The 21,980-nt window shown below is 34.9% G+C and overlaps 1 protein-coding gene across 6 annotated transcripts in view; it reads right to left on the bottom strand.

Annotated features, from left to right (window-relative positions):
- The window catches only part of MRPL1 (mitochondrial ribosomal protein L1), a 95,755-nt gene that overhangs the window by 33,144 nt on the left and 40,631 nt on the right, over positions 1-21,980 (bottom strand). For all 6 annotated transcript variants that reach the window (XR_007407736.1, XR_007407737.1, XM_025427046.3 and 3 more), the window contains one exon: positions 7,519-7,625. Coding sequence is in view for 4 of the 6 variants with exons in the window: in XM_025427046.3 (XP_025282831.1) it covers positions 7,519-7,625 (107 nt within the window). In the remaining 2 variants the exon portion in view is untranslated. The remainder of the gene's footprint in view (positions 1-7,518; positions 7,626-21,980) is intronic.

Below are 21,980 nucleotides of genomic sequence, written 5' to 3'. Positions count from 1 at the left end.
ATATATACACAAATACAAATAATTATACAAATAATTATACAAATAAAATAATTAAACAAATTTAATACATTTTACTCTCCCAAAAAACATCTTTGTAGATCAGAGGTCAGCAAATCTTTTCTCTAAAGAGTAAAGATTTCAGGCTTTATGGCTACATAAAATCTTTGCAGCAAATTCTTTGTTTTATTTTTTACAACCCTTTAAAGTTGTAAAGAGCATTTTGGCTCACAGGCTGTATAAAAGCTGACCACAACTGGATTTGGCCCATGGGTTATAGTTTGTTGACCTGTGCTCTGTATACCTTCCTTCTTATATACCAAAATAAGGCCCCTTAACAGGCATGTGATCTACCAGTGCTCTTTCATCTGCATACTCTTTCTAAATCCAGGCCTCACATCACACAGATGGCAAAAACAAATGAACAAAAAGCCCAACATCTTCAATATTTCCAACTGTATAGTAAGAGTAACATCACTCAGGGTGCATGGGTGGTTCAGTGGGTTGGGCAACCAACTCCTGGTTTCAGCTCAGGTCATGATGGGGTCCTGGGATTGAGACCCATGCAGGGCTCCACACGCAGTACGGAGTCTGCCTGAGGATTTGCTATCTCCCTCTCCCTCTAACCTCCCCCCCTTCTTGTGTTCTCTCTTTCTCTCAAATAAATAAATAAATCTTAAAAAAAATAACATCATTCATAGAAATCTCAAACTTTTGAGAAAGATATATTGCTTTGCTTTAAAATCTTTGTTATCTGGGGATCCCTGGGTGGCGCAGCAGTTTGGCGCCTGCCTTTGGCCCAGGGCGCGATCCTGGAGACCCGGGATCGAATCCCACATCAGGCTCCCGGTGCATGGAGCCCGCTTTTCCCTCTGCCTGTGTCTCTGCCTCTCTCTCTCTCTCTGTGTGACTATCATAAATAAAAAAATAAATAAATAAAATCTTTGTTATCTGATACTTATAATAAATAAAATTCATATAATAGCTATATTAGATAAAACTGTAAATACATTTTATTGCTTTTAAAATAACTATTGATATACTTGACACACTGCATATTTTTTAAAAATATTTATTTATTCATGAGAGAGAGAGAGAGAGCGAGGCAGAGACACAGGCAGAGAGAGAAGCAGGCTCTAGGCAGGGAGCCTGACGTGGGACTCGATCCCAGGTCTCCAGGATCACCTGGGCTGAAGGTGGCACAAAACCACTGAGCCACCCGGCTGCCCACATACCGCATATTTTTAACTTGATTGAGGTGTATTTTGCATATCATATTATTTACCATTTTCTAATTTATGTTTATTTTTAGTAAGCTTATCAAGTTGTGCAATGATCACCGTAAGTTTTAAAACATCTTCATCACCCCAACATGATCCTTTATGCATGTTTACTGTTAATGCCTACACTTACTGTTCTCACCTCTGCCCAAGACAACCATTCATCTATTTTTTGTCTTTATAGTTTTGCCCTTTCATATAAATGGTATCACATAGTATGTGGTTTCTATGTCTGATTTCTTTCACTGAGCATAATGTTTTTGTGACTCACATCAGAGCAGGTATCCATAGTTCATTTCCTTTTCATTGCTGAATAGTATCCCACAGGATATGCTGCACATTCTTAAAAGTGTCAATTTATTAAGTTGTGACATATGCATATACTAATGAAAACCTCACCAGTCAGAATAACAAGCACATCAATCATCCCCAAAATTCCTTGTGCTCCTTTATAATCCCTCCTCCCCCTACTCCCCATCTACCTCTGCCCATTATAACTACTGGTCTGCTTTCTGTCACTATACATTAGTGATACTATATAAATTTGCATTTGTCAGAATTTTATAAAAGTAGAATCATACAGTATGTAACTTCTCTGGCTTTTACTTAGCATAATCATTTTTATATTCATCCGTGTTAAAGCATGTATCAATTTTTTTATTACTAAAGAATATTCTATTACATAGATATAACAAAGTGTTTATACATTCACCTGTCAATGGACATGTGGGATGTTTCCAGCTTTTAGCTATTACAAATAAATCTGTTATGAGCATTTGTTCATAGGTCTTTGTATGGACATATGTTTTCATTTCTCCTGGATAAATATCTAAAAGTGAAATGGTGTATCATCTAGCAAGTGGATGTTAAATTTCCTTTTTTTAAAAGATGTGTTTATTTATTTTAGAGAGAGAGCAAGGGCAGCCCCGGTGGCGCAGCGGTTTGGTGCCGCCTGCAGCCTGGGGTGTGATCCTGGAGACCCGGGATCGAGTCCCACATCGGGCTCCCTGCATGGAGCCTGCTTCTCCCTCTGTCTGTGTCTCTGCCTCTCTCTCTCTCTGTGTCTATGAATAAATAAATAAAATCTTTAAAAAAAAAAAAAATAGAGAGAGAGCAAGCAGAAAGAGAGAGAGGGAGAGAATCCTGAAACAGACTTCCCACTGAGTGTGGAGCCCAATGCATGGCTCAATCCTAAGGCGCTGAGATCATGACCTGAGCCAAAATCAAGAGTAGCCACCCAACTGACTGAGCCAGCCTGGCACTCTTGGATGTTAAATTTCTTAAGCTGTCAAACTGTTTGCCAAAGAGGATATATCATTTTACACTGTCAAAGTAGTGTAAGTGTTCCAGTCTCTCCATATCTTTACCAGTCCTTGCTATGGTCAATCTTTTTAATTTAAGCATTCCAACAGATGTATAGTGATATCTCACTGTGGTTTTAATTTGGATTTCTATAACAACTAATAATGTTGAGCATCTTTCAAATTGTTTCTCATCTCTATGCCATGTGTTTGTTACATTTTGATGAGGTATGTTCCAATCTTTTGCTGGTTTTTAAAACTGGGTTGTTTTATTATCGAGCTTTGGGAGCTCTTTATATATTATGGATATTATTGATAACAGTTATATGATTTATCAGTATTTTAACCCAGTCTGTGATTTATCTTCTCATTCTCTTAACAGTGTCTTTTATTTTTTTTATTTTTATTTATTTATTTTTTTTGTTTGTTTTGTTTTTTGTTTTTTTTTTTTAACAGTGTCTTTTAAAGAGAAAATGTTGGGCAGCCCGGGTGGCTCAGCAATTTAGCACCGCCTTTGGCCCAGGGTGTGATCCTGGAGACCCGGGATCGAGTCCTGCATCGGGCTTCCTGCATGGAGCGTGCTTCTCCCTCTGCCTGTGTCTCTGCGTGCCTCTCTCTCTGTGTCTCTCCTGAATAAATAAATAAAATCTTTAAAAATAAATAAATAGAAAATAGAAAGCTAAAATAGCTTTTAGTTTTTATACAGTGAAATTTATCAATTTCTTCTTTTGTGGATCATGACTATGCTTTACATTCACATCTAAAAAAAATCATTCCCTAACTCAACTTTTTCTTCCAGAAATTTTATAATTTTAGGCTTTATATTTACATCTTTGATACATTTTGAGTTAATTACATATGGTATAAAGTAATGGGTCAAAGTTCATTTTACTGTAGATAGATATTCAACTGTTCTGGTATCATTTCTTGAAAAGACTAATGTTTCTCCATTAAAAATGACTTTGCAACTTGTTTTAAATCAGTTGTCCATATATGTTTTGTTTTGTTTTGGGGGGACTCTATTCTATTCCATATCATTTTGTCTTCTTTGGTGTCAATTCCACACTGTCTTAAATACTGTAGCTTTATAAATCTTGAAATCAGACCTCTAATTTTGCTATTTATCAAAGTTGTTTTAGTTATTCTAGATCTTTTGTATTTCCATATTTTATTATCAGCTTGCCAGTTTCTACAAAATAAAAAAGGCTAAGTGGGATTTTGATCATGAATATGCTAAATCTATACATTACTTTGGGGACAACTGACATCTTTAAAATACTGGATTTACTGATCCATAAACATCATATACCTCATCATTTATTAGATCTTCTTTAATTTCCCTCAAGTATATTTTGAAATTTTCAGTGTATGGATCTTTCACATCTTTTGTCAGATTTATCTCTAAGTATTTCCTATTTTTTTATATTACTATAAATTATTATTTAAAACTTTTAATTTCTTTAAAGAATTTTAATTTCTAATTATTGCTGCTATACAAGCAAAACTGGTTTTTGTATACTTGTATCCTGCAACCTTACTTAATTTACTTCTTTGTTTTTGTAGCTAGATCATACCATCTGTGAATAACAACTATTTTATTTTTTCCTTTCTAATCAAGATGCTCCTTTTTTTGCCTGATTGCACTGCCTAGAATCCCTAGATCAATGGAGAACAGAAGTGGTGAGAGTGAATATCCTTAACTTGTTTCTGGTCTTAGAAGGAAAGTATTCAGTCTTTTAGTTCTAAGTATGTTAACTATTGGTTTTTCTTAGATGCCGTTTATCAGGTTGAGGACATTAACTTCTAGTCCTAGTTTGCTAAGACTTTTTAATCAGGAATAAATGTTGGATTATATTAAATGCTTTCTCTATATCTACTGAGATGATCAGATGGCTTTCTTTTATAATTTGTTAATATGGTGAATTTTAATAATTGATCATTGAATGTTACACTAACTTAGCATTCCTAGGATAAATCCTACTTGGTGATCTTATCCTTTTCATATATTGCTGCATTCTATCAGATAAAATTTAGTTTATAATTTTAACACCTATTTTTCATAAATGATACTAAACTGTTAGTTTCTTTGCCTGGTTTTGGTATCACGGTAATGCTGACTGTTTCAGGTGAGAGAGTAAATCAGGTTCCTGTTACTTCATGTTAGCCAGAAATAGAAGTCTGCTTTATACTCATTATTTCACCTACTCCTTCCTAACCTAGAAAGTAATTATCATTATTAACTTCATTTCACATTAGGGGGAATGGGGGAAAACTAAGGTTCAGAGAGCAAAGTAACACAATTCTAATCTGGAACTAGGATTAGAATCCAGATAGTATGGATCTAAAACCCATTCTCTTAACCTGCTTATTATACAATACTATAATATTTAAGTAGTATTCAAAAAAAGTTGCTTTAAACACAGAAGTTCATTTATTTTTCATTAAGAAAAAGCATTCTACCTCTAAATGATACAAGTAATCTGAACTGGAGCTCATGTAATCACTTAATCACTATGGCATCTGTTAAAAAGAATAAATGAGATGTCATGGTTTCTTATACACTGAGTCAGGATCCATTAAAAAAAATATACTGAAAACATAACAAAAAGAAAAGATCCAGCTGGAAAGAAATAGTCTTATAAAGACATCCAATAGTCCCCAAAAGTCCAACTAAAACAGTAACAACAGACCACCTGGGTGGCTGGTTGAGCATCCGACTTGGTTTTGGCTCAAGTCATAATCTCTTGGGTCGTGGGATCAAGCCCTGCATATAGGGCTCCCCGCTCGGCAAGAGTCTGCTTAAAGATTCTCTCCCTCTGCTCCTCCCTCCACACACTCTATCTCTGAAATAAAATAAATCTCTAAAAACAAAAAAACAGTAACAACTGCTGTTTCCATTTCATATTTTTATTTAACCTTCAAAACTACATTGTGAAATAAATATTACTACATAAATTCTACAGCTCAGGAATTCAAGACAAACATTAAGAAACTTGTTTTTTGGGATCCCTGGGTGGCGCAGCGGTTTAGCGCCTGCCTTTGGCCCAGGGCGCGATCCTGGAGACCCGGGATCGAATCCCACACCAGGCTCCCGGTGCATGGAGCCTGCTTTTCCCTCTGCCTGTGTCTCTGCCTCTCTCTCTCTCTCTCTCTCTCTGTGACTATCATAAATAAATAAAAATTTAAAAAAAAAATAAATCATCCTGGAAGAAACACAAACTTTAAAAAAAAAAAAAAAAAGAAAGAAACTTGTTTTTTACAGTCTGCCATCCCATAAGTAATAGAACAGGTATTCAAACCTAAGTCTCTACAACTCTAGAATATTTTCTTAAAATTTCCATTTTTTTCGTTTGCTTTTCCCATTACAATGTTGTCATCCCTAACAAACATGAAACACTGCCAAGGGCCTCCTGGAAATAAGGAAAGTACAACATCAGATTCTAGGAGAACACGATACCACACAATTGGTGCTGAGCTCTAATGCAATGACAATGAGGGATTTCCCAATCCCTGACTAGATTAAATTATTCTGCCCTTTTCTAAAGCAAGTTTTGGGGCAGCCCAGGTGGTTCAGCAGTTTAGTGCCACCTTCGGCCCATGGTGTAATCCTGGAGACCCAGGATCAAGTCCCATGTCGGGCTCCCTGCATGGAGCCTGTTTTCTCCCTCTGCCTGTGTCTGTGTCTCATGAATAAATAAATAAAATCATAAAAAAAAAAAAGCAAGTTTTATGGGGATCCCTGGGTGGCTTAGTGGTTTAGCACGTGCCTTTGGCCCAGGGTGTGATCCTGGAGACCCGGGATCAAGTCCCATATCGGGTTTCCTGCACGGAGCCTGCTTCTCCCTCTGTGTCTCTGCCTCTCTCTCTCTATCTCTCATGAATAAATAAATATAATCTTTAAAAAAAATAAAGCAAGTTTTCATTCTATAAAACTAGCTGAGTGCCTTTTCCCTACTTCTGATGAACTATATTGGGCATAGCTCAATTAGCTTGGACTATTAGCCACTAGCTATAATGCAGAATTCCTCTTAAGAGCTGGATGGAAAGAGGAATAAGCTATTCAAATAATTCCAGGCATGAGGGAAGATGGTTTGGGGCAAAGAACCTGGACTCTTAAAAAGACTGCCAATGTTTAAATACCTATTCTGCCTCATATTAGCTGTGAGACCTTAGAAAAATTATTTAAACTCTTTGGGCTTCTGTGCCTTCATCCATTAAATAGTGATGATAATTTGTCCTCTCATAGTGTTGAAGATTAAGAAAGGGAATGTATGAAGAGTGTTTAGAATAGTGTCTGGCACTTGCTAGGTACTGTTTAAATTTTATTATCAATATCACTATTATTCCTATGGTTAGTTACTAAACAGGAAAAAAAAAACTGAAGATTTTTTAGCATAAAGAAGGTATTAGCAAATAACTATATATCTACAAACATAGTCCTATAAACCTGATATATCTATAACAGAGTCCAAAAAATAGCTTTGGAAGTTGATTTCCAGTCTCTTCTATGAGTAGGCAGTTTTAAAATACAACCAGGGATAATCAAAATAATTCATAAAAATAAAGCAAATTACTCAATTCCATTGTTGTAGTATTAAATACCTACTATGGGCTGAGCATTATGCAACGTTCCACAGGGATATACAATCCTACTCTCAATAACCTTAGAATATCAGAGAGCAAAAAATGCATACGTAGAATAATCAAATAAGATAAAGGACAGTATCATTGAGTGGCACATGAAGGAATTCTTAAATACCATTAATATTTAGGAGTTCAATCTACAGAACAGAAAAAAATTATCTAACTGTATATTAGTGCTATTCCTGATGCTAGAACCAAGAACAAGTTCAAAGGACTGGCATATTGTATTATAAATTATCAGGCACTTAAGCGAAAAAAGAAAAGATGGTTACTTAATAATTTCTACTATAACTTACTGTTGCTATTTTGGTCTCGAGAAAGTTCTCCCTTTCTTCATCTACCTTAATTTCATGTCCAGTTTTAAATAATTCAAGCATTTTGGGGATGTCACGGCCAATAGAATCTGGTTAGAAAAATTAAAAACCCAAAGTTATCACTATATATAAGTAACAAAAATTACTGAATAAGAGAAACATTCATTCCATATTAAGACATAGCAAACAAGTTGTGGCAGACAGACTTTAGAGTGGCCCCTTTGATGCCCATTTCCTGGTTTTCATGCTCTTTCGTGATCCCCTCCCACCCCCGAGTGTGGATAGGAGTGACACCTTGCTTCTAACCAAGTGACAAGATGCTTATATGTACATGATTACATTACATAAAACCATAATGCCCATCTTGGAGAACACTCTCTTCCCTACTAGTTTTAAAGCAGCAGCTGCAATGTTTTAAGCTGACACATGAAAAAGTTCTAGCAACCTGCAAAGAACTGAATCCTGCCAAAAAGCCAAATGAGTCCAGAAGAGGACACTTCCCCAGTCAAATCTCAGATGAAACCGCAAGTTCTGAATGATATCTTGATAGAAGCTTTATGAGACACTGAAGCAGAGGGGACTCAGCTTAGCTATATACACATTCCTAACATACAGAAACCATGAGACAGTACATGTGTGTTGTTTTAAGCCACTAAATTTGTGGTAATGTTCTTGCACACTAATAGATAACCAATAAATAAGTATATGCAAAGATGACACTTATTGCACTTTAGAAACATTAGGACAAATTAAAATAAAATCTTTAAGATTTTCTGTGATAAAAAAAAAAAAGATTTTCTGTGATAAAAGCAAACAGTAGTCTTGAAATCTTTTAAGAAGTTTTTTACCTACTTTAATGTGAAACTCACCTGACCTTTCCTACCATAAAAAAGAGAAACGAACTAGAAAAGTCACAAGATTTAGCAGTAGAAATAATAATCATAGTGACTGACAGTCCAGAAGCAGCTCATTATTGCACAAATGGCTACAGAAACTGGCATGAAAAAAGAGTTAAGAATTGAAACTCAATTTATAGGATTCTAATGGACTCTGGCCAATGTTCAGCGTCTCATCCACTTGGAAATGAGCCAGTCTTTTTTGCAAAGTTGGTTAACCAAGAACCTTTTTCTTCTCAACTGTAAATAGCTGTGTTTTTGTTTTACAGTGGGTGGAGGGAGGGTGGGGAATATAAATTTGTTGCATGAGTAAATGGGTCAGACCTTTAGTGTAAGCATGCACCCTTCTGCCAGAGAGGGCATCATGTTGAACATAAGCACCTTGGTAACTAAGCCCCTTTACGTAGCTATAAAGGTTTTAGTTCTGTATTGATTCAGTTACTGTAAAAGCTTGGATTTACTTTTGTAGGACTTAATGGCTAAGAATTAGAACATAGCAGTGGGCTGCTCTGTTGGAGTAATGTAAATTGTAATTACAAATAAACATGCAAACCTTTAAAAAAAGAAAAAAAAAACTTTGTCCTCCACTATGGTAGAAAAAGAAGTATAACTGAATATAGAAAGAAGAAAAATTAAGTCAAGGTAAAAATTAAGAATTTTCAAAGGATCACAGAGAAGACTTCAAAAATAAACTGTACCTCCCAAATTTCAGTCATTAATTCAAATTTAATACACAAAATATAAGTTTTTAAGATTTCGTGACAACGCAGCTTAACTTGAAAATTTTTCAATTTTGTACATAGAAAATATGAATTATTTGAAGAGTAAGAAATATAATAAGGAATATGCTACTAAAGACACACCACTCTTCAGTGTATCCAATAATTCTTCCCATGATAAGTCAACGTGAAGATATCATTACATAGAGAGTATGGTATATCTTCAGCATATTTTAAGGATCATCTGAGGAGTTGTTCAGTATGGCTCAGGAGCACTTCACTGTAAATGAAAGCAATTATCCACAAGGAGCTTACAATCTAATTGTCATTGATGGGAAGAAAAGGGATGTGCAGATGGAGCAACTACTATAAAATGCTACTTTTTTTAATATCACATTCTGATGTAACTAGTATTAAACAGTATGAAAAATAGTATCATATAAACAGTAAATGCTGATAGTGGTGTACAAAAAACAGGCACTCCTATCTCTACTAAATGTTGTTCCTTAAGAATAGTGCCTTCTACAAAGTGAGAGCTCAAGAATTATGTTGACTAACCAAAATCTATAACCACAATGCCTTCTTCCTTTCTGTCACTGTGAATGAAGAGTCTGTGCTCTTAGCAAAAGCCAATCATCTTCATTTGTGCACTAGATCCCACCCCTCCCTTCTATTACACTGTCAATTTTCTTAGACATGCTTTTCTAAAACACTATCAACAGCTTACAAACTTGAAATAAAACCTCCCAACTTAAAACACATCTACAACTTCATAATGTCTTCAGGCGGCCAATACTTCCCTTAAGAGTATTAGTTCTCAAAACAGCTGTCTAGTCTTTCTCTCTCTACTTCCTCTTTCCATTTTCTCTTAAATCTACTTCAATCAGGTTATCATCCACTGAAAATAATAGTGTCAAGGTCACCAATGACCTTCACAATGATAAATCTAATAATCATTTCTCAATGCTCCTCTGACTTGACCTATCAAGAGCAGTTCAGAGTATATATATATATCTTCTTTTCTTAAAATATCCAGACTTGTTCTCTGAAACACTACTCTTACTAGCTGTTCCACTCAATTTGTTGGTTGACCCACCCTTCCCTAGGTGACTTACAAAGATTAAACTACCTTAGAGCTCAGTCATCTGACCTCTTTCTATTAATCACACTTAAGTGATCTCATCCAGATACATGGCTTTAAAAACCATTTATCTACAGATAATTGCCAATTTTATCTCCAGTTACAACCTCTCTCATCAATGATCTCCAATAGCCTACCTAATATCTCTGTCTAGATGCAGGTAGGTTAATTAGTAAGGAGTACAAAAGGGCAAATGTTTGCTGAAAGAATAAACAAACAACTTCATCATCTTGGGTCTGATCTCATAGTGACGTTCAATGAGTGTGAAAGATCAGGGCTTAAGAAGAAAATAGAAATAGGTCTGCATTAAAACATACTGAAGAGAAGGTTCTGATGGAGTACTAAAAAACTTATATATAGTGTGTTTACAGTTAGAATATGAAACCAGAAAAAAAATTGATAGATCGGGTTTAGTAATGATGCAGATTTGAATTTTCAGGCCAATTCTATCCCCAAATAAAATCTTCCTTTGACCTAACATATTCCTTTTTCTTCCTGTTTTTTTTTTTTTTTTTTAAGATTTTATTTATTCATGAAAGACACAGAGAGAGAGGCAGAGACACAGGCAGAAGGAGAAGCAGGCTTCATGCAGGGAGCCTGACGTGGGACTCGATCCCAGGACCCCAGGATCATGCCCTGGGGCAAAGGCAGGTGCCAAACTGCTGAGCCACCCAGGGATCCTCCTCTTTGTCTTCTAACCAAAGTCTGTCCTTGTTGATTTGCATTTACCTAATGACCAAGATGTTGAGCATCATTTCTAGTGCTTAATGGCCAAATGTAGATCTTATTTTGTAAACTGCCTGTTCAGTTCTTTTGCTCCTTTTTAAAAATAGTCTCTTCCTAAATTATAGAGTTCTTTGTATATTCTGGATATAAGTCTTTTATCAGATATATATGTAGCAAATATTCTCCACCAAACTGAGGCTTGTCTTTTTATTTTCTTAGTGGTGTTTTCCCATAAGCAAGTTTTTAATTTTAATAGTTCAATGTAGCAATTTCTTCTATGGCTCATGCTTTTTGTGTCCTAAGAAATCTTTGCCTAATTCAGAGCCAAAAAGATGCTCTTCCAGAAAATTTTCTTCTAGAATTTCATGGCTTTAGCCCTTACAATTAGATTTGTGATCCATTTTTAATTAATATTTGTGTTTGATGTGAGGAAAGGGATATCCAGTTATTTCAAAACATTCATTGAAAAGTATTCTTCCCCCATATAACCTTGGCAGCTTTTCCAAAAAGCAGTTGTCCCTTAGGCTTGGGTCTATTTTTTTTAACTCCCAATGTTTGATCTACACACATCCATACTCATGCCATACCACACTGTCCTGATTACTACAGCACTAAAGTCTTAAATCAGGTAATGCAAGTCCTCCAATTCTGTTCTTCCTTTTTTAAAAACTTTTTTTTTTTTAATTCCAGGCTCCTTCCATTTCCACTTATGTATTAATTCAAAAATAAATGTTATTAATTTCAAAAAAAATGTTTTTTTTTTTTTTTAATCTTTCTGGGAGCTTGATTGGGACGGCACTAAATTTGTAGAAAATATAGGAAAAACTTCCTCTTAATAATATTATCCTTCAAAAAGCAATGACATGCCCCTTTATTTTCTTAGGTATTCCTGACACTTTCAGCAACATTAAACAGCTCTCTGTAAGTAGGTCTTGTGTCTTTTGTTAAATTTATTCCTTATTTTGACTTATTATTCCCTTATTTAACCTTCTAAACTCTTATTAATATTATTTTTATAAATTTCATTTTGATTAGCTATTGCTACTATAGAAATACAGTTGATTTTGTGTATTGATCTTAAATACTTTAACCTCTCTAAATTCACTTATTAGAATTCACTCAGGATCACAATTTCTGGGTATAAAGACAGTTTGATTTTTTCCTTTCCCATATGTATGCCCTTTATTTCACTGACCTTCAGTACAAGGCTGAACATAAATGATGAGAGAACAAATCTTTACTTTGTTCCTGATTTTAGGTAGAGAGCACTCAATCTTAATGGTTTCATCACTAAGAATGATATAAACTGCTGATTTTTCATAAATGTGCTTTGTCAAGTTGAGGAAGTTCACTTCTATTCCTAGTATTCTAAATTCTTAGCATGAATGGCTGCTGTAGACTTTGTCAAATGATTTCCCTGCATCTACTGAGATGATCTTAAGATCTACTTCCTTTATTCTTTTTTTTTTAATCTTTTTTTTAAATTTGTTTAGTCTTTTATTTTTTTAAAGATTTATTTATTTATTCATTCAGAGAGAGCGAGAGAGAGGCAGAGACACAGGCAGAGGGAGAAGCAGGCCCCATGCAGGGAGCCCGACGTGGGACTCGATCCAGGGTCTCCAGGATCACACCCCGGGCTGCAGGCGACGCTAAACCGCTGCGCCACCGGGGCTGCCCTACTTCCTTTATTCTATTAACATGATATAGTATATTGATGTTCAGATGTTAAGCTAACTTTGTGATCCTAGAATAAACCTTCTTAGTTAGTGTTTACTAACCTTTATATACATACATATATACATAAAAACATACTGCTGGATTCAATTTGCTAATATTTTGTTAAAAATTCGTGCTTCAATGCTCATGAAGGATATTGGTCTGTTGTTTTCTTTGTTTGTAATGTCCTGTCTACCTCTGATATCAGGGTAATGCTGAGTTCATAAAATGAGTTGGTAAGTGTTCCTTCCCCATTATTTTCTAAAAGAGGTTGTGATATTATTTTTGCCTTAAATATTGGATAGAATACACCAGTAAGAAGTCACCTGGCTCTGAACTTTTCACTGTGGGAAGCTGTAAATTACTAATTCAATTTCTTCAGTTGCTATAGATCCATGTAGATTTTCTAGATACGCTAGTGATCTGTGTCTTACAAGAAATTTGCCCGTTTCACTGGCATAAAGTTGTTCCTAACAGCCCTTGTCTCAACAGTCCATTTTGTCTGGTATTAATACAGTCAGTCCAAGTCACTAATGCTTACTGTTTTCATAGTATATCTTTACCTATCATTTTATTTTTAGCCTATTTGTATGTTTGAATATAAAGTGTGTCTCCTGTAAACACCATAAAATTGGATTTTTTTTCTTTGTCTTATAATCTCTTTCAGGTGGAATGTTCATTCATTCCATTTCCAAATAACAAAACTATTGATATGGCTGGATTTAGGTTTTTATTTTGATGTGTTTTCTATTTGTCTCATTTGTCTCACCTCATATGTTCCTCTTTTCTTCCTTTACTGCCTCTTCTCTTTTAAACAAAAATATTTTAGTGTATCTTTTTTTTATTCCTTTATTTAGTTTTAACCTGTATCTGTGCATGATTTTCACTTACTCTAGAAATTACAATGTGCACATTTATTTATCACAACTTATTCATCTTCATACTGACTTCTAGGAAAATAGAATAAATTTGTGCCAGCCTAACTCTATCTTCCCTCTTTTGCCTGATATGATCATGCCCAAACCTGTTTCACCACCTGTCTATTTCATAGTATATACTGGATTACTCACAACAGAAATCAGGGAATCATTCTAGATTCCTCCCTCGCCCTTACCCCCCTATATCTAATCAGTAACTACTGTTCATTCTGCCTCCTCAATATCCCACAACAGCCTTCCTCCTCTTCATTTTTATTGCCGCTGCTCAGATTCTGTCCTTATTCATCTTTTACTTAGCCTACTGCGTTAGCCTCCTACTGGTCTCTGTTTGAGTTACATCATTTCTCTATTACCATGCTATCACTTACACAGCTCCCACATACAGTAATTCAAATAAGCAAATCTTACATCATTCTTCTGAGCAACATTTTTCAATGGCTTCTAAGTGATAAAGGATAAAATCTAACCTCCACAGTACATCACACAAAGCCCTCGGTCATCTGGCCCACTGCCTATCACTGTCTAACCCCACTGATCACCATTATCTGATAAAATGTTATGTACCAAATGATAGAAAAGTATTTATAATTTCCTGAACACAACTTTCTCATATTTTTGTGCCATTTCCTCTACATGGAATGTTCTCCCCATGCATGTCAGGAAAGAAAATACTTACTAATACTTACTAATCCTTAACCTCTCAACTGCTGTCTCCTTTATATAATCTGATTCTACAAAGTAGTCCCTCAATCCTCTCAACACTTTGCACACTGTACACTAGTTCTCTTTCTGCATTTTAGTGCAGTAGTTTGTTCTTGTCTCTCTCTTTTTAAATCTCCTTAAAGATGGAAACTATCTTTTTATCTTTCAACCCTCAGTGCACTGTCTGGCACATAGTAGGTCCTCAATTATTATGTTTTTAATTAATAAATGAATTATGAAGGCAGAAATGATATATAAAGGCATGAACAAGAATGAATACTCCTAAATTAACTGCAGAGAATAAATAGCTACCTTAGGAATTGCAGGGAGTCAGTAATAATTATAGTTCATTTATATTATGCACCTATCACCCAGCCTGTGCTAAGCTCTTACACACACTATAACAAAAACACTATAGAGAGATGTTATCATGAAATCCATTTTGTAGATGCATAAACAGAGACACAAAAATGTTAAAAAGCCAGTTGAAGGTCGTAAGTGAATAAACATAAGACCAAGACAGGTATATATTAACCAATATTCCATTCTGCTTTTCAATATAGCCCAATGTTAAATCTTCACCACTATTTCTAGGGCTCTGCTAGCCCTTATTATATGTAGTTGCTGTCTTCTTCATTTTCTCTTTTCTCTGTACTTTTATATTCTTCTACCTCTCTCTTTTGTCTTCCCTTCCCTTTCTCTTCTTCTAATTCTACCAATTTCCATAATGAACATAATCAGTATTAAACTATATAATCAGGTATTTCACTCTAATATTCTCTTTTCTCCTTTATCCAAGAATATCATAGGAAAGAAGAGAGTAGGATAAAACAAGACAGGGAAAAAAAAGTAGGGACAGTTAATAAGAAAGAAGGTGAGTTAAGATCATATAGTGTAAAAGAAAATTTCCAGAAACAAAAAAAAAATTAGAAGAGATCTCTGAATACGGCAGAAGAAAAACTGATGATTTTTACTAAGAGCAACATTTTAGTTGAATTATGAAAGAAGGATGTAAGAAAGAATAATACTTGGTAAGGAAAAGGAGACATCCAACCAGTGAAGACCACTTGTGTAAAACAGTATAAAACAACAAAGAAGAAAAGATCATAGCTAGAAAAGATAGCTAAATCAAATAAAGGTTTTTTATATATCAAATATATGTTTTATGGTTCTTTTGTTTAACTAGAAATCTGAGCATGATTAAATATCAAATTAAATAAGTTTGCCTGCTGCAAAAAACAGTTCTGTGACAGTAAGGGCCTTGTCTATCTTGTTCATACTTACCACACTCAAGGCTTGGGACACAGTTGATACAGATTCTCAATAACTATACATACAATTATTCTAATCCAAAAAAAATCTATAAATTGTAATTCATTCCTCACTTGACTTAATTTAATGTTGTATCTTCTATCAACTGAATGTTACAATGTGCATTCACTGTACAAATATTTGTTGAGGCCCCCTATGTGCCACATATCATTCTAGGCCATATGAATACAATTGGACAAAACCAAAAAATACTCATACTCTAATAAGAACCAAATACACACAACAAAAAAAAAGGATATAAAATGAAAGATGAAAATCATGTGATCATCTTAGTAGATACAGAAAAAGCAATGACAAATTTCAATATCTGTTCCTGATAAAAACTCTCAACATCTATATAGAAGGAACATACCTCAACATAATAAAGGCTAAATATGACAAATGTACAGTTAACACTATACTCAATATGACAAACTGGAAGCTTTTCCTCAAAAAACAGAAATAAGATAAGGATGTCGACTCTTACCATTTTTATTCAACACCTACTGGAAGTCCTAGCAATAGCAATCAGACATGAAAAAAAAAAAGGGGGGATCCAAACTACTAAGGAAGAAGTATAACTGTTACTATTTGCAGATGATATAATACTACACAGAAAACCCTAAAGACCACCAAAAACTATTATGCCTGGGTGGCTCAGTTGCTTAAGTGTCTGACTTCAGCTCAGGTCCAGTGTCCTGGGATCAAGCCCCACATCAGATTGTGCTCAGCAGGAAGTCTGCTTCTCCCTTTCCCTCTCCTTTTGCCCCTCCTCCTGCTCATGCTAGCTCTCTTTCTTTCTCTCTCTCAAATAAATAAATAAAATCTTAAAAAAATAAATGAATTCAGTAGGCTTGCAGGATACAAAATTAATAATACAGAAATCTGTTGCATTTCTATACATTAACAATGAAGCAGCAGAAAGAGAAATTAAGAAAGCAATCTCATCTACAATTGCACCAAAAGAGAATAAAATACCTAGGAATAAATTTGACCAAGAGGTAGAAGACTGAAAACTATAAAACATGGATGAAAGAAACTGAAGATGATACAAACAAATAGAAAGATATTCCATGCTCATGGACCAAAGGAATTAATATTATGTTAAAATTAAGCAATGCATTAAAATGTCCATACTACCCAAAGCAATGTACAGATTCAATAGAATATTTATCAATACCAACAGCATTTTTCACAGAACTAGAACAAATAATCCCAAAATCTGTATGGAGCCACAAAAGACCCTGAATACCCAAAGCAATCTTGGGAAGAAAAAAAACACACAAGAAAAACAGAACAAAGTTGGAGGTAAAAAATCCCACATTTCAAGATATACTGCAAAGTTGTAGCAATCAGAAAAAGTATGGTACTGTCACAAAAACAGACACATGGACCAACAGAACAGGACAGAGTCCAAAAATAAACCCACACTTACATGGTCAATTAGTCTTCACCAAAGAAGGCAAGAATATACAATGGAGAAAAGAAGGTCCCTTCAATAAACAGTGAAAAACTAGACAGCTACATGCAAAAGAATGAAGTTGGACCCCTTTTTACACTAAACAAAAATAAACTCAAAATGGGTTAAAGACTTAAATCTGGGACCTAAAATCATAAAACTCCTAGAAGAAAACATAGTCAATAATCTCTGATATAAACTTTAGCAACATTTTTCTAGATACTTCTTAGACAAGGGAAATAAAAGCAAAAATAATCTAATGGGACTACATCAAAAAATAAAAAGCTTTTGCACAGTGAAGAAAATAATCAACAAAACAAAAAGGCAACCTACTGAGTGGGAGAAGATATATGCAACTGATATATGTGATAGTGGGTTAACAGCCAAAATATATAAAGAACATACATAACTCACACCGAAAAACAATCCAATTAAAAAATGGGCAGGGGATCTGAAGAGACATTTTCCCAAAAAAGACATGCAGAGGGCCAAAAGACACATGAAAAGATGCTCAACATCACTAGTCATAGGGAAATGCAAATCAAAACCACAATCAGACATTACCGTATACCTGGTCAGAATGGCTAGTATCAAAAACACAAGAAATAACAAGTGCTGGTGAGGATGTGGTGAAAAAGGAATCCTTGTGCACTGCTGGTAGGAATGTGAATTGGTACAGTCACTGTGTAAAACAGTATGGAGGTTCCTCAAAAAATAAAAGGTAGAAATTACCATGCAATCCAGTAATCCCACTGCTGAGTATCTATACAAAGAAAATGAAACCACTAATTCAAAAATATATATATGCATCCCTATGTTTGTTTATTGCAGCATTATTTACAATTGTCAGGACAGAAGCAACCTAAGTGTTCATCAACAGATGAATGGATAAAAAAGGTATGATTGATACATACATACACACACATACATACACACACACACACACACCAAATGGAAAGTTACTCAGACATAAAAAAGTATGAGACTTTGCCATTTGCAACAACATGGATGGACCTGGGGGCTATTATGCCAAGTGAAATAAGTGAGACAGAGAAAGGAAAATACCGTATGATTTCATTTCTATATGTAATTTAAAAAACAAACAAAAAAGCAAAATACCTATAAACACAGAGAACAATATGGTGGTTGACAGAGTAAGATGCTAAAAGTGATTAAGTCCTAAAAAATTAAAAAACTGCAATAATGAAAAAAATCAGTGATTAAGAGGGCATGGAGGATAACAGTTTCTATAGGGTAGTTATGGAAGGCCTCTTTGCCTAGGTGATATTTGAATGAGAAAGTGAACCAGGTTAATAAGCAAAGAGCATTATAGATAGATGAAACAGTAAGTCCAAAGATCAGAGAAGGGAGAACACTTAGTGTGTATGAGGAAGGGCAAGAAGGCCACTATTGCTAGAGTATAGGAAATGAAGGAAGAGTAACAAAACCAGCTGTAATATATCAATAATTAATCTATAATAATTATCATTATTCCTAATTATCATTGGAGTCTTTCACACATAAATAGTTTTTAAACTAATACATGAGGGGGGAATTTAGAAAAATTTCTAATTCGTTACTGTGCAAAAATCCTGTCTTCATATTTTTCTTTATATAACCAAAGAGTTCCAATTGTTTTAAAAATGCAAGTAATACTCTTAAGTACAGCATGTCAATCTATGAGTTAAAAATATTTCACATTAGGTTTCAGTAAGTTTACATCCACTAGTGTCAAATATGATACAATACCATCTTCCATACAGAAAGCAGTGCCCTTACTCAGTAGATGTGAATACTCTTTGGACAAGACTGCTACAGCATCCTTTCTTTCTTTTTTTTTTTTTTTAAAGATTTTATTTATTTATTCATGAGAAACACAGAGAGGAGAGAGAGAGGCAGAGACACAGGCAGAGGGAGAAACAGGCTCCATACAGGGAGCATGACATGGGACTTGATCCCGGGTCTCCAGGATCACACCCTGGGCTGAAGGTGACACTAAACCGCTGAGCCACCCGGGATGCCCTACAACAACCTTTCTTTTTGAAAAGACTCCAACTAGAGTATTGATGTTAACTCTAAGAGCTATGTGTTAAAGATAAACTCAAAATGGATGAAAGATCTAAATGTGAGACAAGATTCCATCAAAATCCTAGAGAAGAACACAGGTAACACCCTTTTTGAACTCGGCCATAGTAACTTCTTGCAAGATACATCCACGAAGGCAAAAGAAAGAAAAGCAAAACTGAACTATTGGGACTTCATCAAGATAAGAAGCTTTTGCACAGCAAAGGATACAGTCAACAAAACTAAAAGACAACCTACAGAATGGGAGAAGAGATTTGCAAATGACATATCAGATAAAGGACTAGTTTCCAAAATCTATAAAGAACTTATTAAACTCAACAGCAAAGAAACAATCCAATCACGAAATGGGCAAAAGACATGAAGAGAAATCTCACAGAGGAAGACATAGACATGGCCAACATGCACATGAGAAAATGTATCACTTGCCATCAGGGAAATAGAAATCAAAACCACAAAGAGATACCACCTCACCCCAGTGAGAATGGGGAAAATTAACAAGGCAGGAAACCACAAATGTTGGAGAGGATGTGGAGAAAAGGGAACCCTCTTACACTGTTGGTGGGAATGTGACCTGGTGCAGCCACTCTGGAAAACTGTGTGGAGGTTCCTCAAAGAGTTCAAAATAGACCTGCCCTTCGACCCAGCAATTGCACTGCTGGGGATTTACCCCAAAGATACAGATGCAGTGAAATGCCGGGACACCTGCACCCCGATGTTTCTAGCAGCAATGTCCACAATAGCCAAACTGTGGAAGGAGCCTCGGTGTCCATCGACAGATGAATGGATAAAGAAGATGTGGTCTATGTATACAATGGAATATTCCTCAGCCATTAGAAACGACAAACACCCACCATTTGCTTCAATGTGGATGGAACTGGAGGGTATTATGCTGAGTGAAATAAGTCAATCGGAGAAGGACAAGCATTATACGGTCTCATTCACTTGGGGAATATAAAAAATAGTGAAAGGGAATAAAGGGGAAAGGAGAAAAAAAATGAGTGGGAAATATCAAAAAGGGAGACAGAACATGAGAGACTCCTAACTCTGGGAAATGAACAAGGGGTGGTGAAAGGGAGGTTGGCGGGGGGTGGGGGTGACTGGGCGACGGGCACTGAGGGGGGCACTTGATGAGATGAGCACTGGGTGTTATGCTATATGTTGGAAATTGAACTCCAATTAAAAAAAATAAAATAAGGAATCAGGGTTGCTAAAAGAAAAAAGAGAGAGCTATGTGTTAAGAAGAATACACATTAGTGAGTCCAATTTTCTAATCATGTCCCTCTTCCACCTACCTGCCAATAACTTAGCATAGTTTAAAAAGGATTCCACTTTCTCCATCTATGTCATAATACCCACTCATAGGTTAATATGTGTAATAAAAGACTAATTCCATTAAGTCAAGATATTTTTCATACTCATATTTTTTGTTTAATAAGTGTTAAAAGATAGGTTAGCAATAAAAAAAATCTAAAATATCAAAAAAACATATCTATATTAAAGAGGAAACAATCCAGAGGGCATTTACATCGGGAAAAGAAAGCTAGTTGACAAGCAAAATGAAACCCAATTTCTTCCAAGAAATTTGAAAAGCAAGTTTTAAATGTCTTTTTTTCAAAGAAAGAAGACATAATACTAGGAAAAGAACCCAAGTGTGCATTTGACAAGTAGAGAACTTGCCTACAGTTACGTAATTAAAATAAAATGAATAAAAATGCAGCATTAAACAAGCTGCAAAATGTGCACACTCAATCCAGCCAAGACAGTTACACCCACTCCCATTAGTAAAACAAAATGTAAGACAAAATGGGAAACTAATGAGCTCAGCTGTAGGGGCTTGTTTGTTTTTTAATTTTCATCCATTTGCTCAAAACGTAGTTTCTATTTTACCCTAAAATCTTTTGTTGGATATAAGGGGAATCAAATGTTCCTAAAGAAAAAAAATCAGAATAAGCTCTGAAAATGCATAATACAAATCTCATTTGTTCTTTTTTTTTTTTTTTAGTCTTATTTGTTCTAATAAACATCTGGTGTGTTCTGTGTTAACATTTTTGACAGGTTAATCGTTTGTCTTCATGTTTAAAGAACATAAATGTTTTGCCAGTGCTGTTAAACAGATCCTGAGGAGGGAGAAAAGAAAACGTTATAGGAGAAAGGTCTATTTTTTCAAGATGCTTTGTTAAAGCAAATCGAAGTGAAGGACTACATACCTAGGAAACTTGACCATGGTAGGTATACGGAAACCATGACTCATGAAAGTAGAAATAAAGTCAATTAATAAAGATAAACATTTTAAAGGGACACTTTTCTAATTTGAAATAAAGAAATAAGTTATTTGAAAATCTTTCAGGCTAAAAACAATAGTCTCAACGTTTATGATGAAAGCAGTAATAAAAAAAAACTCAAGGCTAAAGAATAAAGAAAGAAGCCAAGAGGATTCTTCAGAGAATGGATAAAGTAGCAAAGGTGACAAAGTTAATTTCTGTGAAAAATCAGTTCACTATGCAAAGTAAGGAGATTACTGGACACCGATATATTTGCTATTCAGTTTCACTTTTAATTGACTATATTTAGTATTGTTTGGTTTTAATGAGCTTAATTTAATTAGAAACAAAAAATTATGAGAGATATTTTCATCAAATTCAACTATAATTCCAGTTTAAATTTTAAAATAATGTTTAGTTTCACGTTTTCCTTAGGTAAGACTCGAAGTCCGATTCCATGACAATACACACTACCATAATGGACTAATGG

Source organism: Canis lupus, chromosome 32 (assembly GCF_003254725.2).
Source record: "Canis lupus dingo isolate Sandy chromosome 32, ASM325472v2, whole genome shotgun sequence".
In the NCBI taxonomy this organism is placed as follows: domain Eukaryota; kingdom Metazoa; phylum Chordata; class Mammalia; order Carnivora; family Canidae; genus Canis; species Canis lupus.
This window is presented reverse-complemented; position numbering and strand designations above follow the sequence as displayed.